General features: G+C 27.4%; 1 protein-coding gene and 1 long non-coding RNA gene across 4 annotated transcripts in view; one reads left to right on the top strand and one right to left on the bottom strand.

Moving 5' to 3' along the window:
- Positions 1–23,613, top strand: part of LOC129948300 (proton-coupled amino acid transporter-like protein CG1139) — a 71,161-nt gene that overhangs the window by 21,563 nt on the left and 25,985 nt on the right. Inside the window, exon 1 of one of the 3 annotated variants that reach the window (XM_056059253.1) lies at positions 5,413–5,913. The exons of 1 other annotated variant lie outside the window; for it this stretch is intronic. In XM_056059253.1, the coding sequence (XP_055915228.1) occupies positions 5,860–5,913 (54 nt within the window). In that variant the 5' untranslated portion in view covers positions 5,413–5,859. Of the gene's footprint in view, positions 1–5,412; positions 5,914–23,613 lie in introns of those variants that run through there. One more of the 3 variants, XM_056059254.1, reaches the window with a different exon arrangement.
- On the bottom strand, positions 16,124–22,391 carry LOC129948302 (uncharacterized). Its single transcript, XR_008781853.1, has 2 exons — positions 21,452–22,391; positions 16,124–16,493 (listed from the first exon to the last, which is right to left on the bottom strand). It is a non-coding gene; the product is annotated as an uncharacterized LOC129948302 (long non-coding RNA).

Here is a 23,613-nt window from a genome sequence, read left to right as displayed (position 1 = left end):
AAATTATAGAGGTTTTTGTCATCGTGGCTTAAAGCAACATGGCAAAAATTAACAAAAACACCCAAAATCGTTAACTATTTAAGGTGTTGCCGATTTTAACTCTAAAGGGCTAGTTTCCTCACCATAAATACATTCTACAATTTCAATTCTACCAATACTTAAGGAATTCGATGTTGCTCAACCAGGCTCATCCAAGCGTTTAAGATAGTCTCCTAAAAATACTCTCTCTAATAAATCCATAGAATATTTGTTGTCAAAAAAGATTGATACATTATAAACACCTAACCGAGTATTACTGGCTATCTATATTTTTGTGGCTCTAATCGGTAAAAAGAAACTTTAAACAAAAAATAAATTTTCTAAGTTTTTTTTCTGTGAATTTTTTAAAATGTTTCTATGTTTTAGTACATGAAATTAGGAATTATTCAAGTTTTTCGAAGTAATGCCATGATAAGGATAAGTACGTGCCATAAAGTCACCTTTATTAAATACCAAAAATATATATTCTTAAAATTCGCTAAATCTACATTAAATATTAATTTTAAGGGAATATAACCAAAATAACAGCACGTACATAAATCATTCATTTTAAAACTGAGCTTTTATTACTTATCCAATTCGCCAAAGCAACATTGAGTCTTTGTATACTAGCTACATGTAAGAACATTTTTTATTGATCGATTTTACGGAATTGTAGGCGCCAAGCGCCAGCTAATAATTTCCATTAAGCTAACTAAAACTTTACTCGTAGTCATATGAACTTTTAGACTACGAGTATTTTACATGTTGTTGTGTGATTATAATGAATTTGAAAAATAAAAACAAAAAACATACTCACTGTCGTGTATACGTAGATATATGTATTAAAAGTACATTAAGATGATGACGACTAGCATTGAAAAATTCTAGCAATTGCGCATTTCTACATTAAGTGTTAAATATTGTTGAATTGTTGGTTTTGTTGGAAAATATATCATGTCATGGATAAACATTTTTAAATGATTCTAAAAGTCGTGAAAGTCTTCCATATTTACACTCAAAGTATACCCAATCACATCGATTAAATAGATTTTTTATTTAATTTTAAATTTTTACAATTAATTTATCATTATCGTATTCATCAAAATCCATTAACATGTTGCATTAGACAGTGAATGAATGAATATAGATAATACTTTAAACCAACAAGTCATAGCGGTAAAAAATATATTCTAGGAATTTCACAGAAGTCCCAACAATCTTTCAAACTAAAATAGTGGTAGGTTAGGTTTTGTAGTGTATGGATATTTTTTTTTCTGACTGGAGAAAAAGAATGTGTTATTTATGCATTAATTAATAGTGCAAATATATTATAACAAATATTTGCTTGCTTTTTTCTATAAAAATGACGTAAATGGGGATATAAATGTGCTAATAAAGTCATATAATGGTCATATTGTTGAGTATTTAGCATCTAAAAGTTATACTTTGCTTACAATTATTACAAAGAAGTATTGAAAATGAAAAGAACAAATATTTGGGTTATTTTGTGATATTTTTAAATGTGTTAAAATTTGTATGTAAGTTCTATTCATTCAGTATTCAAACAATAAACAAAATTGAAATAGGAAAAATTATGAAAACGGGGAATTTTTAAATATTGTCCAATACTGTTACAAATTTTAAATTTATTTTAATAGCAATTTTTGGAGACTTTTTTTAAATAATAAAGAAAAAGTAGAAAACTATATAGGCGAGGTTTTACTTTTTTTGATTAAAATAAAGACCGAAAGTTGAAATATTGCTAAAGCTAGAAAATTGTATGGTTTAGGTTCAAAGTTATGTTTTTCAAATCATTAAATTAAAACTAAATAAATGGGATAATTTTCGCTTACAATTTGGGTAATTCTTTAGGAAATTTGGAATTTGGAGAAAAGGCACCTAGATTACATTGATTTTCTGTATCTAGTTTTCTAGCTTTGACTAATAAAAAACTAATTAAACAATAGTCGAAAAAGGAGATTTGTTCCAGAATAATATGATAAAAAAGGGCCTTATTTTGAAAAAGGTGAATGTTTTGGAAGAGATTTTCAATTATATGTCACACAGTTTCTAAAAAGTACACTTAATTTGAAGAGAAGACAACAAAAGGATGAAGTGCATTTGAAACAAAATTTTAAAAATATGCTGGGATGCGACCCACACTGAAAACTGCCCATCCCGTCGGTCTATTTGTCTTGCTTAAAAGTTTGTAGCGTTGGTTTAAAAAAGTTGTTAGTTGAATTATTCTTAAAAATTTAGTAATTTCCAACAACATTTTTCTTAAAAAGAAATAGTTTAGTTTGAAAATCTAGCTTTGATCTAGTTTACCAATGTAGCATTTCTTAAATTTTTACAAATTGGATTAATGAAATTAACTTGAGAAATATCAAGAACCGAACATCAATTTGTACCAAATTTCCGTACTATCTCTTGAAGTTTTTTTTTTTTTATGAAAAAACGGAATGTTGGATTTTTACAAAAAAAACTACTGAATATATCGAAAACAATATTTTCTATGAAATAAAAAGAGTTTGAAGACAATATTTTTAATTTTTGAATAGCTTTTTGAGTCGAAAGAAAATTTTTACTAAGTAGAATTGTTTTTATGTTAGGCTTTTATTTTTTGTATAAAACCTGTCACTTCCATTTTTCTCAAAATTTTTCAGAATGTTGAAAACAATATTGCTTCTAAGCTAAAATTAGTTGAAAGCCATAATTTCAAATTTTTGAAAAGACATTTGAGTCGAAATTCAACTGTTAACAACTTTGAGTAATGTTTTTCTTTTTTTTGAAGTTTTATTTTTTTATAAAAAAACTGTCAATTCGATTTTGCTCAAAATCTTACTAGATGTTAAAAGCATTATTTTTCGTTTCTCCAATTGTTTTGAAGATTAAATCATATTTAAGTCGTAAAATTTTCGAGGTGACAAATTTTACTGTTCACTGTTTGTTTTTGATTCATAAAAAAACCCGTTAACTGGATTTTTTTTGCAAAAAAATACTTAGTTGGTATCACGTTACTATATAAAATATAACATTTAATATAAGTCTCTAGCGTCATTGCTTCATGAGATATTTAGGGTTAACCAAAATGTTAACCTTTTTTTTTAAACTGTTATAGTTAAAAAACAAACGAAATTTTGTGACTTTTTTAACTTTTTTAATTTCAAAATTTTCATATTGACAAATCGGACCCATTACAATAACTTCCTATAGGAAGTTAAAAATTGTATGTTCACATTGAACAAGTGAAAAAATTGGAGAAAAACGTTTTAAAAAAAACTGTATGATCAAATTTTTGGAGCTTATTTGGGTTAAGTTTGGAAAATAATCTCTATCGAAAAACCAAGTTTAGAAGCATCGGTAATTCTGCTGTGAGGTATTAAAAAAAGCCTTATTCCATGAAGATCAGATAAGGTATGGATAAAGTTTCAAAAAATTGCTGTATAGTTCAAATATGTAATGAAAAAGGGAAAATCGAGAATAGTCTTTGTTTCTATTAAATCTTTTTATTTTTTGAAAAAAAAAACTAAATTTATAATAATCTCCTTTGATTAAAGAATTAAGTACAATACAATGTGTAAATTGCACTTTGACTTCCCTAAAAACCATTTGCGCATTAAGATTTGTTTTATTTTATTACAGAGACATAAACATTTTTTTTACCAAGGGAATGTTTTGAACTCTCCCGTTCATTACAAACATTGTATATTCGCTTATTTGTTTTTTGTGGTATCTATAGGAATGGCACATTTTTAATGAACTATATTCGACTCGTTTTGGAAACCTGAGCTTAACTTGACTACAATCAACAACACGAACGTGTTGGCATGCATTTTCAAACCGTCTCTTGTTATATGTACAAAATAACAATAACGACAAAATAATCGAAACCAAAAATTCTGAAAAAACTCTTCTTCTCTTTCTGTAATAACTTTATGAAATTACTCTTTTTTGAAACATCTTATATAATGACTCAAATTAGAGGGAAAAAAAACACCAAAAAGAGTAATAAACCAAAATATTTTGGGGATAGCCAAAAATATTCCATTCGATGGGTGTTTTTTTTCTATCTTTAGAGCACAACCGAAATTAGAGTATAAGAAAATAAACACACACAAAAACATTTTATAATTTATCTACCTATTTATGTAAACAAAATTGATAAGTACAAAATAAACCAACAAAATTTCATTCACAAATTAAAAAAAAAACATATCAAGAAAGATAGTAAGATGAAAGAGATAGATAAGTTGATATTTTGTAAATACATAATCGTTTGTAAACAAAAAGCAGCTGTTTAAGTTGAGATACACTTTTAATATACCATCTCATCATCATCATCATAATAATGCTCTGGGATAAAATCAAGATACAAATTTTTTGATGCTGACCTTTATAATACTGACATAATACAAAAAAAAACAACCAAACCACGTGCATTTAAAATGTATCAGATGCATGAATCTCAACAAAAAATAAAGATTCAATTGAAAACAAAAAAAATTAAACTGATTTTAAGCTTCAGCTAAGCGAGCAAACAGAAATTATAAACACCTACCAAATGCAACAAAAACGAAAACCAACAACAATAAACAAAAGAGAAAAACTTCATGCTAAAATAAAGATTATACGCATTAGTAAGCATTTCTCCATTTCCACATTCGTAAACTAATGCTTCGTTAGATATTCATAAACTTATAACAAACTAAACAAAAAAAAAACGAAGAAACTAAAAACTCATAGCACTCTGTTGAGATACTTTTTATATTTTTTGTATATTTTATTTCTAAACAACACATGCGCACAAATGTATATAAACACATACATCTAAGCATTTGCGTCTAAACAAAAGTATCTAGATTCACAATCAACCGAACCAAACCGAATCAAACACAAAGGAACACCACAGTCTGAGTCAGTTTAAAAAATCCACAATTTTTTTTTATAAATTTATATAAGAAAAGAATTTAAAATTTTATAAAATAAAAACAAAACAGTCTTCTCTCAACTCTAAGTTCAAGTCGAACAGAAAACAAAAAGATTCCAAAATGTATATAGGTGCTTATACATAGATTTACTGCTGATGGTTGCCTGGAATTGATTAGTCAGCCATCAGCATACAGGCGGCAGCACTTTCGCGCATTAAATTCATATATCTATCTACTATACCTATCTTATTCATTTACCAAAAGCAAACTGAAACCGAACCGAAAATCAAAAACCGAACCTAAACGTATCTAAACTATGTAACTTCACTGTGATGTTTCAACTGTGAAGTGTATACCTAGCAAATATACCAAACCAAGTTAAGTATGTTATGCGAATGATTTTCAGATATTTTTTCTCCAACAAATCGGCAATGTTGGCATTCTTGCTTTGAATTGCAAACTGTTCGGTTGTGTTGCACGAACGAAGTTTAAAACAACAAAAAAAAAAACATATATACACTGAACGCAACGTTTCAATTTGAACAATAAAAGAAAAATATATATATAAATATTTATAACGATTTTATTTTATTGAATTAATTTTATAGGAATTTAATAATTATTTTTATTAAGTCTTATATTCAATTTTAATTAAATTAATAAATAAAGAAAGTATATATTTTTTTAAACACATTTTTCGAAGTAAGAAACGCGATTTTTAGAAAAGTTTTTGAGATTTGTTCTCGTTACGGTTTTGTACTTAATTTTTTTGAATAAGTTTTATTTTTTGTCGAAGAAATAAACCTACCGTGATAGAAATTAAAATTTCAAGCTTGGATACTTAAATTTTATCAACATTTTCTAACCTAAAAATTATCTGTGGATTGAATCTCTTTTGGAAAGAAAAATGAGTTTTCACAAAAGTAACTCAAGAACGCCTCTGGCGCCAACAGAATACACCGTGAGTAGACATAATATTTTAAATTTTTCTGTTCGTTTGTTAAGTTTAACATGACATTTCCCTCCCCCAACCCCCACTCTCCCTGCCATCATCACCTCTTTCGTGACTGTGGTGTACCTATGTAAATATTATCAAAACTCGTGTTGGAGTTTTTGAGATAATTACATAGCGGCTTTTGAATTAAAAAAAAAACAACAACCGTGAGTTTATTTCTAATGTTGCGTGATAAATATCCTTTCAAAAAAGGACGATGTTCCCACATACAATTATGTCATTCTCTTTTTTCTTTTTATTAAGTTTGTCCGTTACTAGGGATATGAATTATTTTGGACGAAATGTTTGGCAGCAAAAAAAACAACCCCTATCTAGAAAAATTGTATACGTTAAGTACCTATCCCATATGAAGTTGTCGTCTTCTATTCATGAAAAGTGCAATTCGTGTGAAGTGTGTTTGAGAGTGTGTATATTTTTACATTTAAGTGTGTGTGTTTGTGTGTGATTTGAGAATATAGTTCTAGATAGAAGTTAAGCTTGAAATTTGCCAGTGGAATTTTCCACTCATGTCGAAATGAAATATAAAAAAAAACAATCATTTACAAAAAAAGTAAAAAAACTAAATTAAGAAAAAAAGTAAACTGAAAAATGTTGGTTGTAAGCAAATTATTACTACGTACATATATTAAAGAGAAGGTTTGCGGTTGCGTTTAAGAAAATTTTATTGGTTTGACGTTGATTTTATTTATTTATTTATGTTTTTAGTGCTTACTTTTTTTTATAATATGAATGGAGCTTAAAAGGCGGTTATTTCTTTTTATTTTATTATATTTTTTCTGTTTGATATTCTTTCTATTGTTTTTTCTTTTCTGTTCTTTTTTTCATCGAACAAGACGAAATGTGGGAACATAATTTGTGCTTTATGAAAGAATGAAGTCCTTGTTTTTTTTTGTTTCTGTTGTAAAGAGTTTCGACCTTTGAGGGTTTTGGTTTATTTAAAGGAGAACGAGAAAAAGAATATAGACAGTGAAATTTGAATTGCTAATGGATTTTGTGGCGGTTATTGTTATTGTTGTTGTTTTTTTTGTATATTTTTACTTCTTTCATGATTGAGTAGGTACTTTATGAATGGTTATTAGTTAAGAGGGTGAAGGGGGAAGGTGGTTTTGGTTTTATGTCCTATATTCTAGATTCATTATAATATGATATCTTCATTGAAATGTTTGTCTTTATAAGTTTTGATAGGTTGTCATGTTTTTTTGTTGAACTGAAAGTTTTTTCTTGTATTTCATTATTTTTTGAAGAGCTTCCTAGAATATTAAAAATTGCTAATAATATCGGCATTCTACGTAAAAGTACATAAATAAGTATAGAATCGAACTTATTCATATCATGTGTTTTTTTTTGCTAGGAATTTGAATGAGTTTTAAATCTAATTAAATCTAATTTTTCTATAAACATATTGGGTATTGGTTGTGAAATTCATGAAGCCGCAACTAATTTAGTTTATGAACAAAAATAGAGTACGTATATAGTGTAATTAGTAATGCTGGGAAAAAATAAAAACCTATCTATAAATTAGTTGAATGTAGTAAATACAAATATTTAAAATTAATTATATGTATTTAAACAAAATGATTTAGGGTAGATAATTCATATTTCGCATGGGAATACCCACTAAAGAATATTATTGTTGTTAATTGATGGTATTTTTGTCAAGGAAAATTTATTTCATAATAAAATAATTTTTTATTAAATAATTTCTAGAGAACTGTACGTACTTATTTTCAAAAAAAGCTATTTGACTATTTTTATTAAATTACTTTTGCTTTTCGATTAAATTTTCCTAAAAATATTTAAAGTCGATGTCTGTATTGGTTCTTACACAATAATAGAGGAATCTTTCTTAAAACTCTGAATTAATACTTAAGGAATTTTAAAATGCGGGAAAATGTCAAAATTTTAACTCGACAACATTAAATTAATTACAATAACTTCCAATAGAAATATAAAAGTATTTCAGTAAACATATTTTAAGAGCTTTTTATCAATTTTAAAATTTTTAAGACACTCAATTTTTCATCAAAATCGAATAAACCGTTTTCAATACAATAAAATAATATACAAATATTAACTTCCAATAAAAACTAAACATTATAGTCTAAGGTATTTAAATTGTCTTATATTTTCAATGAACTACGTTAGTCATATTATTTGCAACATAATTTGAAGCAATGAAAATTGCAGGTACAGTAAATCCCAGATAAGTGACTTGCCCATTTAACAAAATTCTTGTTTTTGAGTCTTTTTTTAAATTAGACTCATATTGTATTCAACTTCCGGTTAAGGACTTTTAACGCTCAAGTGCCTTTAATTTTGTACAATTTCAGCGAATTTTCCTTTCAAAAACTTCTTTTAATTACACATTCAAAATCAGCTGAAAAAAAAGAAAAAAAATGTCTTTTCCTCTATAACTTTTATAACTTTGTTGTATGGAAACCATTTTTATATAATTTGTTTTAATTTAACACAGGGAGAAGTACGAGTACTTATCGTTTCTCTTATAACTGCCTTGCACACATTATTTCCTATTAAAATGGGGCATTTAAGGTGAGGCACTCATCCGGGTTTTACTGTTCATCAATACAATGGTTGCACTTACCTTAAAATAATTTTGATTTGACGTATGAGAAATCACCTATTGAAATAGAAATTTCAAGCATTAAATCATTTAAAAAACATTACAGAAAAATTGACAAAGAGATACATTCCCTCTGAGTGTTTTTTTCTCAATCAAATTTGTCCAGCTATTTTTTTTGCTTAACAAACTGCAATTCTAACAAGCTTAAACTGATTTCGTTCCATTGAGCTTTGCAAGGGATATCAATTCAAAGTGTGGAGGAAAAATAACTCCAGACTAGACATACATATTTATTGGATAATTTTATCAAGGTTATATTAATTACCATTCCATAATATTGTCTATTGTCGGTTTTATTTATCATAATGTTTGATATTTATTCAGTTATTTTCCATAGATTTCTATTGCAATCAATCAATGATTTCATGTTCTGAATTTAGTAAAAGTTAAATAATTCTGACGAGACCTTTAATTGATAAACAGCATTAAACTAGAAAAATTGATTAAAACAATTTAAGGAAGAGTCGTGGAGTAAATATAATTTATTTATCAATTTTATTAATTAAGGCTCGTGCGCATGAAAAATAAGCCTCAGAAAAGTATAAAATTGATCAATCTTCATTACCTACAAATTTTACTTATTGTTCGTAAAACGAATGGAAATTATAAATTTTATTTAAATATTTCTTGCATTTTTTTGCAAAGTCATTTCCTCTTTACAAATCAACTACGTCATGTTTTTATTACATTTTTCTTAAAATATAATTTGGAAGTAATAAAATTAGAATGAATATTATTATCTTAAGTAAACGTACTGACGTAATAATATGTTAATTATTTAAGTAGCACTTAGCAAAAATAATCCTACGACTTAAATATTTAAACTAAATGCAAATATCTCAAGTCATTTTTCATCAAAATCGAATAAACCGTTTTCAATACAATAAAATAATATACAAATATTAACTTCCAATAAAAACTAAACATTATAGTCTAAGGTATTTAAATTGTCTTATATTTTCAATGAACTACGTTAGTCATATTATTTGCAACATAATTTGAAGCAATGAAAATTGCAGGTACAGTAAATCCCAGATAAGTGACTTGCCCATTTAACAAAATTCTTGTTTTTGAGTCTTTTTTTAAATTAGACTCATATTGTATTCAACTTCCGGTTAAGGACTTTTAACGCTCAAGTGCCTTTAATTTTGTACAATTTCAGCGAATTTTCCTTTCAAAAACTTCTTTTAATTACACATTCAAAATCAGCTGAAAAAAAAGAAAAAAAATGTCTTTTCCTCTATAACTTTTATAACTTTGTTGTATGGAAACCATTTTTATATAATTTGTTTTAATTTAACACAGGGAGAAGTACGAGTACTTATCGTTTCTCTTATAACTGCCTTGCACACATTATTTCCTATTAAAATGGGGCATTTAAGGTGAGGCACTCATCCGGGTTTTACTGTTCATCAATACAATGGTTGCACTTACCTTAAAATAATTTTGATTTGACGTATGAGAAATCACCTATTGAAATAGAAATTTCAAGCATTAAATCATTTAAAAAACATTACAGAAAAATTGACAAAGAGATACATTCCCTCTGAGTGTTTTTTTCTCAATCAAATTTGTCCAGCTATTTTTTTTGCTTAACAAACTGCAATTCTAACAAGCTTAAACTGATTTCGTTCCATTGAGCTTTGCAAGGGATATCAATTCAAAGTGTGGAGGAAAAATAACTCCAGACTAGACATACATATTTATTGGATAATTTTATCAAGGTTATATTAATTACCATTCCATAATATTGTCTATTGTCGGTTTTATTTATCATAATGTTTGATATTTATTCAGTTATTTTCCATAGATTTCTATTGCAATCAATCAATGATTTCATGTTCTGAATTTAGTAAAAGTTAAATAATTCTGACGAGACCTTTAATTGATAAACAGCATTAAACTAGAAAAATTGATTAAAACAATTTAAGGAAGAGTCGTGGAGTAAATATAATTTATTTATCAATTTTATTAATTAAGGCTCGTGCGCATGAAAAATAAGCCTCAGAAAAGTATAAAATTGATCAATCTTCATTACCTACAAATTTTACTTATTGTTCGTAAAACGAATGGAAATTATAAATTTTATTTAAATATTTCTTGCATTTTTTTGCAAAGTCATTTCCTCTTTACAAATCAACTACGTCATGTTTTTATTACATTTTTCTTAAAATATAATTTGGAAGTAATAAAATTAGAATGAATATTATTATCTTAAGTAAACGTACTGACGTAATAATATGTTAATTATTTAAGTAGCACTTAGCAAAAATAATCCTACGACTTAAATATTTAAACTAAATGCAAATATCTCAAGTCATTTTTAAAGTTGTTTGTAAGTACACTTGTGTAAAGATTAATTTTCATTTAGGCTTTTTGATACAACGAACTTATCGTACGTTGGCTTCATGTCTTGTCCAAATTTGAAACATAATTCTGCAGCAAATAAATCAAAAGATTTTTTTATGTTACATGAAGAACTACATACATACATACTTCACATAGCATACATTTTAGGTTTTATGGAATTAAAGTTCAGGCAGAAGTTTCGATTTTCGTTGCTCACTTGTGAAATTTGTTAAATTGGACCTTTCAAGTTTAGACTTCGTACCCTGTTCAGTTTGGAAGAATTCAAAATTTTATGAACGAAATACTTTTTTGAATAAAATCTTTGAAAACCATAAAGGAGATTGTGTATTAAAACTATTTAGTTGCCTGTTATTTTGTATTCAAAATATTGTATTAATTTTTCTGTCATTTTTTTAACAGTAAGAAGTTGATTGCAATCGTTTCAAACTTTTTGCACTGATTTGAAGTCTTTGTAGTCTTAAAATTAATAAGAAAACCTACAAATATTGTATTATTTTCCAAGCTTAAATGTTTTTTCTACGAAAATTAGTTATAAAAGAGTCAAGGTATGTCGTTTCTCTTTCAGAGTTTGGTTGATATTGCTCATATCATGTTCCGTTGTAAAAATAAGCTTATTTAAGGTACGACAAACACTGTCCAATTGCATCTTTTTGGGTTTCTTTTGATTGAATACAAATTTCTATTGACTAATATTTCAATGAAAAAAATATACTGTTTTGTTAATATTAAATCGATTTATTAAGTTGAAAACATAAAATGATTTGAAGTTAAAAAAAAAATTAAAAAAACGAAAAAACAGTAGTTGGTATTTCGTTTTAATTAATCTAATTACATTTGAAGGTCATGTTGGTTCTTTGGCGAAATTAATGGTTTTCGTTTTCTAACAATTTCCTTCTTAAAAATGTTGTCCTAATGATCTAAGCACAGCAATTTCCGATACATTTTTGTGTAAATTTTTTTTTAAACTTAGGAATAAGAAGTTATTGCAATCGTTCCGATTTTTCGAACTGAAAATGTTGGCATTTTCAAGGTACCTAGAGTCGAAATAAATGATTTTTTAGAGACAGTCCGCAAATGCGAGACATTTTTTCATCGTCCATAGCTCAAGAATCAGTAGAGATATCGACTTCAAATACATTTTTTTATACCGATAATAATGCAGAATGAATCGAATCACCTGTTCTCGTTTTAAAAATTAAAAAACACTGAAAAATAAAAAAAATAAGCATTCGTCACCTTGAAAATTTTACGAACAAAACACGATTTTATCTCCAAAATAATGTCTTGCAACAAAAAATAAAGTAATAAACATTACTCAAAGTTGGTAAAATATGATTTTCGACTCAAATGTCTTTCAAAAATTTGAGGTTATGTCTTCTTACTAATTTCATCTTTCGAAAACATTGTTTTCAACATTCGGTACAATTTTGATAAAAATCGAATACACAGTTTTTTCTTACAAAAAAAATTAAAACTAAAAAAAAAACAATTATTAAAAGTTGGTAAAAATTGATTTTCGACTCAAATATTTTTTTTTTAATTTGAGATTTTGGTTTCAGTTAATTTTATCTTACAAAAAATAAAGTTTTCAACATTCATTTATTCAAAATTTTGATACAAATTAAATTGGTGGCTTTTTTACAAAAAATAAGAACCAAAACACAACATTACGAAAAGTTGGTAAGATTTGAAGCTTAAGTAAGTTTCTACTCATCTTCTCAAATATCTTTTAAAAAATTTGATTTTATAAGAAATATTGACAATTTTTTTTTGCAAAAAATAAAAACAATAGGTACTAAAACTTAGTGAAAATTAATTTTGGCTTCGAACTATTTTTTTTTTCATACAAATAAAAATCTTCAAAAAATAGTACGCAAAATTGGTAATAACTCATGTTCGGTTTTCGATATCTTTAGAATAATAGAACCCATTGACTTCAAATTAATATTTTATTCATCCAAATTGTATTTTTTAATACAGGGCCCGGCAAAAAAAAATTCCCATATTTTTTTATATTTAAAACTATTTATAGATAAAATGGTAATGTTTAAAACTAAGTAATTATGTAACCAAGTATAATGGCATAGTATTTAATTTAAAAATATTAACAATTTTTTTTGTTAAATTGTTTATTTATTTGTCATTGCTTTTTAAAATATATGAGATCTTTTTGCCGGACACTGTATAAGAAGTAAAAACTTTTAAGAAATGCTAATAAAATTGGTTTTACACTAAGAATCTCGTTAACAAAAATAGATTTCCAAATCAAACTATTCCATCATATGCAAAATATTGTTGGTAATTTTTAAACTTCAACTCACAATTTTTTTAACAAAACACGAAAACCTACAAACTTTTAAAACAAATCGGATGGAAAGTTATCTGTGTGCTTCGCATTCACAAATTAAAGTATATCTCTATAGATAGTTTTTTGTTCGTAAGAACAACATTTAAAAATTAATTTTACAAGAGATATTTTTCCATTACATTTTCTTTCTGCCTTGAAAGCCAAAAATAATTCAATTTTGGTCATAAAAATCATGATTGAAATAATTAATACAAAATATTATTCATCGTCTGTAAATTTAAACAAATATTTTCTCTTAACTTTGTATACTTTGTATAATTAGTAAAAAGAAATTACGTCGTAAAAAAGTCAAAGATATTCTTTTTTTTTCATAAGTGCAAAATCTTTTCGCAAAATTAATTACCGTTATCGTAGTTTTTTTTTTTAGTGTACGTATACTATATACATTTACACCTTTTTTAAAAGAAAAATATATATTCATTCTTATTTTTATCTCTTATCTTTTGCTTTGCGTTTATGATAACCAAATACCTCCAATACCTCAACTGATTCATATTTTCTGAATGGAAAAATAAAAAAAATTACGAACAAAGTCAATAAAATGAGTGGCCTAGGGGTGAGATAGGGTAAGAGAATAAGCATGAAATCGTAGGCGTGATGGTAGTAATTATTTGATTAACAAATTGCCATCTATTAATTCCGGAAATAACTTGATTGTGTTGTTCATATGGAAAGAATATTATGACTTATGAGAGTGGCAAGTATTTTTGCACTAAAAGGTGGTCTTATCTGGGGACAATCTGTTCATTATTTATCGTCTTTTTTTTCTCTGTTGATGATAGTATGAATAGGTACCTATATTTATTTTCTAAATTATATAGAAGCCTTACTCATAAAAAGCATGATAAGTACTAAAGAAAAATATTTAGTTGAGGTGCTTTCTAAATGTGTATGTACATAAACGTATGACCTGTTATCAGGAAGAAAAAAAAACAATCAATGCAACTTTAGAACATTCTTAAAGGGTTTGAAGAGCCCCCTTGGTGATATCTCCATATATACTAACTATAGTTTTTAATTGAAGATTGATATTGATAGTGAACAAATTATAAAAAGAAATAGAAATTAAATATATTGTAAGTTTATATATTTTAATGAGATGACAATTTCAAAATTCAAAAAGCTTAGATTTGAAACTGTTTAAAAAATTTGTTTCTATTGAATTTTATGAAGGTGCAAACTTTTGTAGTCATTGTATTTTGTTACATAAGGAATATAAACTATTGAAGGGCGCAATTTCGTAAAACAAGAGACTTTCTCAAGCTTTCTAAACGTCCATATATCCGTACTTTCTTCTTCGAGCATAGAACGATAACATTACTCGCACACAGGAATGGTTGCGTCCCTAAGCCCTCAATGGAAAGTTGCGCTATATTCGCTTGAGTTGTGTGGCATGTGGCACCGTCTTGTTAAAATACATACTCTCCAAGTTGTATTGAGAGCAATAAAAAAAGTCAGTTACAATATAACGATAACACTCCAAATGGACTGTGACAGTCGTTCAATCGCCATTTTCGAAGAAGTAAGGTCCAATCGCACGTCTGGACCAAAGAGCGCACCAAACCGTGACTTTTTGTGGATGTAATGTCTTCTCTTCAAATACTTAAAGATTCTCAGAACGCCAAGTACTACAATTTTGTTTATGAACATACTCACCCAGTGAGAAATGTGCTTCGTAGCTAAAGTAAATTTTGTTGAAAAATCGCCTGTTGTTGAAGCACCCATTCGACGTATCTACGATGTTGTGAATGGTCAGCTGGCTTCAGTGATTGTGTGAGCTGGACTTAATATGGATATACATAGGTGTAGATCTGAATGCAAAATGTCCCATACGGGAGACAATCCTGATTCCTGAGAACGACGAGGAATCGACCCATTCGGGCCTTCGGCAACACTTTCAATTACAGCAGTGATATTTTCAATAGTACGAGAGAAATGATACACAAGCCTTACATTGTCTTTAACCAATCCAGTTTCCACAAATTTCTTCACAATTTAGCCAATTGCTTGGGTAGTAGGACGATTATGTTAATCTCCCCTTAAAGTACAATAAGTGGCTGTTGCAAAATCACTATTTTTGTAGAAGGTTTTAACAAGTTGTATGAGTTGTGCCTTAGCTAAGCGATCCAATTTTTGTAAATGTCAGACTTTCAACTGACAAAAAAAAATTGGTTTAAGAACTTAGTTTTACAAATGTCAAATTCCAGTCATATACTTTTTAAACAGTAAATTTCGTAACCCGTTACTATTTTATTGATTTTATTTTTTAAAAACATCTCTATACATCATGACAAAAATATCATTTGAAAATTTAAGCGGTCCCATTTTTTTCGTCACAAGTAACATTTGTAATTTAATCAAATCATGAACTTAAAAAATCCCCAGAAAACATTAATCGAAGTTGTGAATGAAAAGATCTAGAAGCATACAGTACAGACTATACTATGAAAATCCAGTAGAGAACTTGGAAACTTTAATATTTCTTAGAGTACTTAATAACAGCTGGCTATTGACATTACTTTCGCGAAGATACAAAAGCTAACTTAACTCAAGGATTTACATTTCATAAAATAAAATTCAATCAATACGAGTGGGATTAAAGAAGTTAACTAAAATACCATTTTATCAATGCATTTTCCCAATTTCGAATTTATTAAGTGTCCTAACTTGCCACTCCCTTATAAGACCAAGTTAATTTGATATCTTAATATATTCTTCATGCATCAACTACATATCTTCCGTGTGACTACTACCCACATTAAAAAAACATCCATACAAATTTTAAAATATAGTATATCATATTTATTCATTTGAAATAATTTCATTTCAATCTATCGAATGTCTTGAGAAAAAGAACACCAATCAGCTGCAAAAACATAAAATAAAAAAATACAAACAAATTATGCCTTCAATTCTTCGCGGCTCAACAAAAGAATTGCCCATACAGAAGTTAAGGAGTGGAAAATTCCATCACTACACGTATTCTACTCTACTCAGTGTCAGAACCCACTTTGGCCAATATTCCCAGTAGAATTTGTGTTCTTGCCCTTTTCCCTCTTGTTCCTCCAGAATATGATAGAATATTATAAGCTTCAAACGTTTGCGCATATTTATTTAAGGTTTATATTACTGATGTCCGGGAATGGTCTGAAAGATAGAAAAAAAAAAGAGTTCAGTAAATGAAAAAAAAGGAAAACGAAGCAAAAAATAAAATGATCAACTTGTGTCGTGTGTTTGAATTTAATTACAATTTTTATGGGTATTTTGTTTTATTTTATTTTGTATTGCTGATGTTTGACCATAAACACATATAGACTGTTTAAACATCAGAGTAGACGAACCATGCGCGAATAAAAAGCTATATTCACAGTGGGGCAAAATACTGTCTGCAGACTGAATACTAAATTTTTAAAGAAGAGCCACAGCTAAGATACGTTTCGAATCTTACAAACTGCAATTTTATAACGAATTGATGTCGAGGCGTTGTTAAAATTTGAATTTTTCTCAAAATTTCACCTTATGTTAAAAACAGTATATTGCGTAAAATTAAATAAGTTTGAAGTCAACATATTTTTGCCTCCAAGATTTACCAATTTTGAGATCTTTTTGTCAGTTTGACAATGTGTAACAATTTACATTTTATTTTTCAAATTCTACTTCACAAATTGTTTTTCTTCATTTTTTTAAATGCGTACTTATTGTGTAGTTGATTAAAATGTGCTCTGTAAAATTTAATTCAAGACGATAGCAGCATTTGGGACCAACTACATTTTTATTTTTTTTATTTTAAATAGTATTAGGTATAAAAAACCACTGAACGGATTTAATTGGAAATCTTTTCTGTACATCTTGATGTTATTTCTAAAAAAAGTTAATACTTTTGATGGTTTTTGATATATGAATAACGCCCGAACGTACTTATACATAAAACAAAAATCTCTTTAAGAATCCATGGATTTAGATTCCATAGGAACCTTTAAAAACGATACATATTTTCATTTTGTGAAATTACAATTTTCCCTAACAAAAAAATAACTCCAGTAATGTTTTTAAGTTTAAAATCCAAGGATTTTAGGATTTTTTTATTACGATAAAAACTCCTCTGTATGTTTAATTTTAATAGACTTGAACTGCTGAAACCATTGTAAATATTATATTGGGTATTTTTGTATCCCTCAAGGCAGAATTTCGTAAAAAAAATACGATTTCAAATTATTCCCATAATGCCTATAATTTTGTCCCACAGTTCAAAGTTAAGAATAATATAATTTTATATAGCACACCCTTTTTTAAACCTTGTCTTTTAATAATAATTATTCAAAACTACTTCATATCCCATAAAGGGAAGGGAGAAAAAGAAATATAAGTCAAACGTCTGGTCAGACATATTTAAAGTGAACACACGTTTGGCACATGCATATTTATTTCTGCTGAAATCTACATAAATTATTATAAGATCAAATAACAGTAAAAAAATAGCCAATATCAAACTTATTTTTATTTGTTTAAAATAATTGGTTCATATGGCGCCAATAAATAAGGTACACTGAAAATTTCCAACTTTTTGCATTTCTGAAGCTAATTAAGTTTTTGGTTTCCAACAAAAAAAAAACTGTTAGAAGTAATTGTGAAACTATTTTCTTTTACCTTGAAAATTAATGGATTCAGAAAGCCAATATGCATGATCAAACACGATTGTTCGATTGTATGAAACTTTTTCAGGTGCAAGGTCAGTAACAAGTTGGTAGATAAATTCCTCTAAGAGGAAAACGTTTTTAAAGGTTTCAAATGATTTGAACTTTTTGTAAATCAAGGCAAAGGCATAAAGATAAGCAATGTTGTTTAAAGTTTAACTAAGAATGGGTAAATAAGTCTAAATTTCTAAGGAAAATAAAATTATCTTAATGGGTTTTCAATTAAGCCTTCACATCAAAAAAAATGAATGAGACAATATAAGTAAACTATTAGTACAACTACTTTAATTTAAGATATTTAGAAGGTTTATTTATGACATTCAGAAGACAAATTCGAAAATTTTACAAACTTTGTTTCATTTAAGTGGGGCTAAACTATAACTCATCCCTCTTAAAACTCACTAAAAAAGTGTCCATAAGCGACACAAATTTAACTTCGGTTCTTTTGGAAATTCTATTTAAAATTAAAAAAACAAATTTTTTTGGTGTAATATAAAACAATTATAACACAAAAATTTAAATTATTAAAAATAACAATTAAATAAAACTAATAATATTACTTCATTAAGAAAAATGAAAGTATCTAATAAAATTGTTCTATTCTGCTCAAGTGAGCTTTTTTCAATGAAAATAATCAGGTGTTTTTATTAAACGGGTTTCATAGTAACTAAAAATTTTATATTTTTGTGTCGAAAATTTTAAGAAAAAAACCAACAAAATGAAAAAAGTAATTCAGATAAAGTTTTTATTTCCACTTCTGAGATTGAGTTACATTGTCTAAGCCTAAGGGTGATAAGCGGCGTGATATTGATGGAATATCACCAATAATTTTACGAATGTTTGCTAATGCATGGGCTGTTCCTTTAAAAATTATTTTTAATCGTTCAATTGAACATGGCGAGTTTCTAAATACTGGGAAACGATCAACAATCACACCTTTTTACAAAAGGATGGTAGGCAAGATGTATTAAACTATCGTTTAATTTGTAAAATTGCTCGATTCCCAAATTTTTTGAAAAGTAAGTCTATGACAAATTAACTCCTTCTCTTAAAGCAATGATTTTACCATACCGACATGGTTTTTTTAGATCCATTGCAACTAACCTCACTTTTTTTAGTAATTTAGTCTTGAATACCCTTGAGAAAGGTTAGCAGTATGATGTTGTCTATACTGACTTTTCTAAAGCTTTTTGGTGTCCCGAAAGGAAGCCATCTTGGTCCTCTTCTTTTTTTGTTGTTTATAAACGATATTTATGATACGTTTTTAAATTCAAAGTGCTTGATGTACGCCAATCATCTTAAGGTATTTCGTTGTATAAAATCTGAACATGATTGTTTTCTTCTGCAACAAGATCTTGATCTTTTATCGAACTGGTGTTTAGCTAACTATTCACATTTGAACATTTCCAAATGCCAAAGCCAAAGTTTTCTCCAAACCGTTGTTCAATTAATTTTATCTATAAAATCAATCATATGCCACTCTCCGTTATAATCTTTTAAAAAGACCTTGGTGTGGTTTTTGACAAAAAACTTGACTTTGGAAAGCATATAGATTTTTTAGTTGCTAAAGGCAGTTCAATGTTAAGTTTCATATTTTGTGTTTGTAAGGTGTAATCTTGAATACGGCAGTGTAATCTGGAATCCTTCATATTTTCTTCATTAACTTAGAATCGAAAAGATCCAAAAACGATTTGGGAGAGTTGTAGTGAAAAGACTTCACAGGGACATAGATCTTCCTATCTATGAAACGAGGTGTAAAGTACTTGGTATTTTGCCTCTTAACATTAGTAGAAAGTTCACAGAGGTTATGTTCATTCGTGACATAGTAGCAACTCATATTGATTGTTCACAAATTTTATCTCTAATTGGGATTAATGTTTCTGCGAGATTGCTTAGAAACCAACCGTTTTTTAATGTTCCATATCATAGAACTGTGTATGCTTCCAATGAACCAATATCCAGTTGTTTAAGAAAAATCAAATACTGTTTGCAACATGATTGATTTCAATGTTATTAGTTATTGATTTTAATCAAATTTATTGTTTATTCTAAATAACTTTGCTGCTGGTAATGTTTAAAATTTTAAATTGTATGTATTATATTTTATAGTAATCACTAAAGTACCTATTGTAACTTTGTTTGATGAATAAACTAAACTAACATTTTGAATCTTAGTTTTTCTTAAGCGGGTTTTATTGTAACTAAACAACTATTTTAGTAACTATTTTTATGTAAAGCATCTATAAAAAAAGTGTTTACTGCAGAATAGTTTTTGAATACGAAGAAACATGTTTTGTTGTTTTTAAAAATTTATAAAAAAAATCAATTGATAGTCAAAAACAAAAATTTGTAAGTAAAATAAATTGCTTTAAATATCATGTGAAAAACATATATTAGTGGTGAATTTTATGAAATAAAAATGAAATAATGCTTATTTAATTTTGTATGCCTTTGATATCCCGAAGGAAGGCAGATTTAACTCCAATTTTTAAATATATGCATCTCGCATTTCTATATAAAAAAATGTTTGTCTTATCTCGAAAAAATAAAAGAATACAAATAAAAAGTCTCTTTTTTAAATTTTAGTTTTCATTTTTATTTTAAAACTCATTTTTAGTGTTTGCAATAAAGTATATTTTTAATCATTTTTTTGGAAAAATAGAATTCTAATTTTTTTTTTAAGTTTTCGAAAATGTATTCCTAAAACACAAACTTCTAGTGTTTCTTTCTAAATTTAATATTATCTTACTTTAGATTTGGATATACTACTGTTAAGCTTCATTTAACTATTTAAAAGGTGTCTAATTATGCCTGCTTTAATTTTAACGAATTATCATTGAATTTTGTATCTACTCATATTTTTTGTAAGAAGAAAAAAGAAACCTAACTACCTAATTGCTTTTATTTAACTTGAATCGATTTTGGATATTGACCATGATTAAACCTTATTATTCTCGAAGGCTGTGTGCTTTAATTAAAAAGGAAATAGAACCAAGGATATTATCTGTTTTGGCTTCCGTATCGGAAATAAAATTTCCACTTTCACTTCTTCGTTCAGAATAAACTAAAGAAAAAAAACAAAGGAAAACGAATAAAAGAACTTAAACATTACGATGACGCCATCCTTGTATACTAATTTTTTGTATATATTTTCTCATGTGGTTTTACGATACGAGACATGTACTAGTATGTACATATGTATGTATTATGATGCTATAAAGTGGCAACAAAAAATAAATACAATCAAAAATATATTTGAGTCCTTTCAACTTCTACGTGTCTGGATTCATGTTGATGAATTTGTATACTGTATACATATTTATAACTCCAGATTTGAAATAAAATTTTATTGATTGCACTATTTAAAAAAAATGTTGATACATAAAATAAACATGTTTTGGTTGAACTTACGTAATAAAATTACTTCCAGGTTTCCCACTTACTGTGTGAACTATGACAACTTTTTCTTGTAAGGAGTTACGTCGTATTTAGTTGAGTTTCTATAAAAAAGCTTTTAAATAGTGGTCGGTTTCCTTCTAGACTTTCCCACCTTCGCTCTGTCATTCTAAAACTATCAATCTATAAATATTATGGATAAACATGAATCAAAGTAATTTCTACCCTGCTGCACGCTCAATTCTCATGTTTATAGCAGAATTCAGTGTATCTAAATATATGTATCTATGCGTGAGAGTATAAACATGTGTATATATCTCGTGTTTGAATGTTGGGTGATAGGCGGCACAACATTTTCCATCACGTGTCCACTTTACTTCATTTCAACTACTGAGTTATCAATTGGATACAAAAAAAAAGTTAAAATTAGCAATGAATGACGTGACAGAAACGCAGTAGAATAAAATATTTTCATTAAATTGTGGTCAAAACTTCAGTATGAGAATTAAAAGGTTCGCAACACCACTCGAACTCAAGCTATAAAAATAGAATTGTATCTATGAATTTTAAATTTTTTGAATGAGACAGAACTTTTCAATTAATATACAGAAACAGATATTCACTGTCAATTGCTGTTGCTGCTGCACTTGACTTATTACTTGACGTAAATGGGGAAGTTAAGTTTATTTATTCGTGTGGAGGAGATTTTTTGTCTTCACTTTTTTAGCTTGCACTGCACACCTTGCAATGAAAATCCTTTTTCATTCATTACGACATTAAATTGCTATTTATTACTAATTCAAATGTGAAATAATATTAAATTTATTCAGAAAATTCAATCTATAGGTATCTGTAAAATGGATGGATTGGTACTTAAATAAGATAAAAATGTAATTTAATTAGTATTCTCATTAGTTGAATGTAGTTATGCAATTGAAATAATAATTATTTTATCGGTAGGTAGCGGCGGCGGCGGTGGCGGCGCAATTGACGCGGCATTACTTCAATTACTGTCTGAGATATTTTTGTATTTCTTAAATTATTGTCTGCAATTATAATTTCAGTCAATAATGTTGTATACATCATACGTATTTAGAATAATTATAGTAAACATTCAAGTGTACATCATATGATGAATAATATTCTTAAACTAAGTTTCATGGAATTAAAAAAAAAACAAATCCATAGTGGGCTGTTCTTAGGTCATTTCAATTCCGATGATGAGTCTATGGGAAAAATTAATTTTACTTCATAAAACTAGGTGTCACTGATATAACGATTTTCTCTTATTGATTAATACAATTTCCATTAATTTATTCGATTGAACCGACTGAAGATTCCTCAGAATCTACAAAGTAGAATAATTCATTTAAATTGCCTTGGAAAAGGTTGAAGTGCAAGGATTTAGAAATTACTTTGTGACATTAAAAAAAAAATGTTCAGAAATCTTTAATTCAATTAAGTTATTAAAAATGTCAATTTGAATATTTTGTATGAGTATTTTTACTTATAACAATTTTTTCAAGCCCCAAACCCATATTAATAATTCAAATTAATTTGAATGTATTATGGGTAATACTATATTGCAGTAGGTAAATTCAATCAACTTTTCTTTAAGAATTTATTTGAACAATTTATTAGGAATAGAATTTAATATTGTATGCATATGATGTGTTCATTATAAATTAGTGACAATAACTTGATCATAATAACGGCTATATTACACGATTTTGTTTTCTTCTTGAAAATAAAGAAAGTCAAATTGTTTTAATTTGAATTTTTGAAAGGCTGAAAAGACGAAGATTTTTGCTTCGTTGTTAAACGGTATAATTCTTCATATCCATATGGATTTGGCATAACACATGACTTATAGGTAGTTTTATACCATATAACTGTAAAAGTATGAACAAAATCACGTTTTATAGTTCAAATTCTTGAAAACTGTTAATTTTCAGTATCAAATTTACGTTTTCCAATAAGAGGTTTCGTTTTGATAGCCCGCTTCTTCGGCAAATATCACTTTTAAAGGTGTCATCTTTTATCATTTGACAATACAAATTTACGTTATTACTAAAAATTGCACAATACACACAAAAATCTATTTTATAAGAATTGTTATGATTTTCCGAATATTAACTTATAATTGGTTCTCAAGATCTTTCTTCTTTTGGAGCACG

The sequence above is a fragment of the Eupeodes corollae genome, chromosome 2 (assembly GCF_945859685.1).
Source record: "Eupeodes corollae chromosome 2, idEupCoro1.1, whole genome shotgun sequence".
Lineage (NCBI taxonomy): Eukaryota > Metazoa > Arthropoda > Insecta > Diptera > Syrphidae > Eupeodes > Eupeodes corollae.
This window is presented reverse-complemented; position numbering and strand designations above follow the sequence as displayed.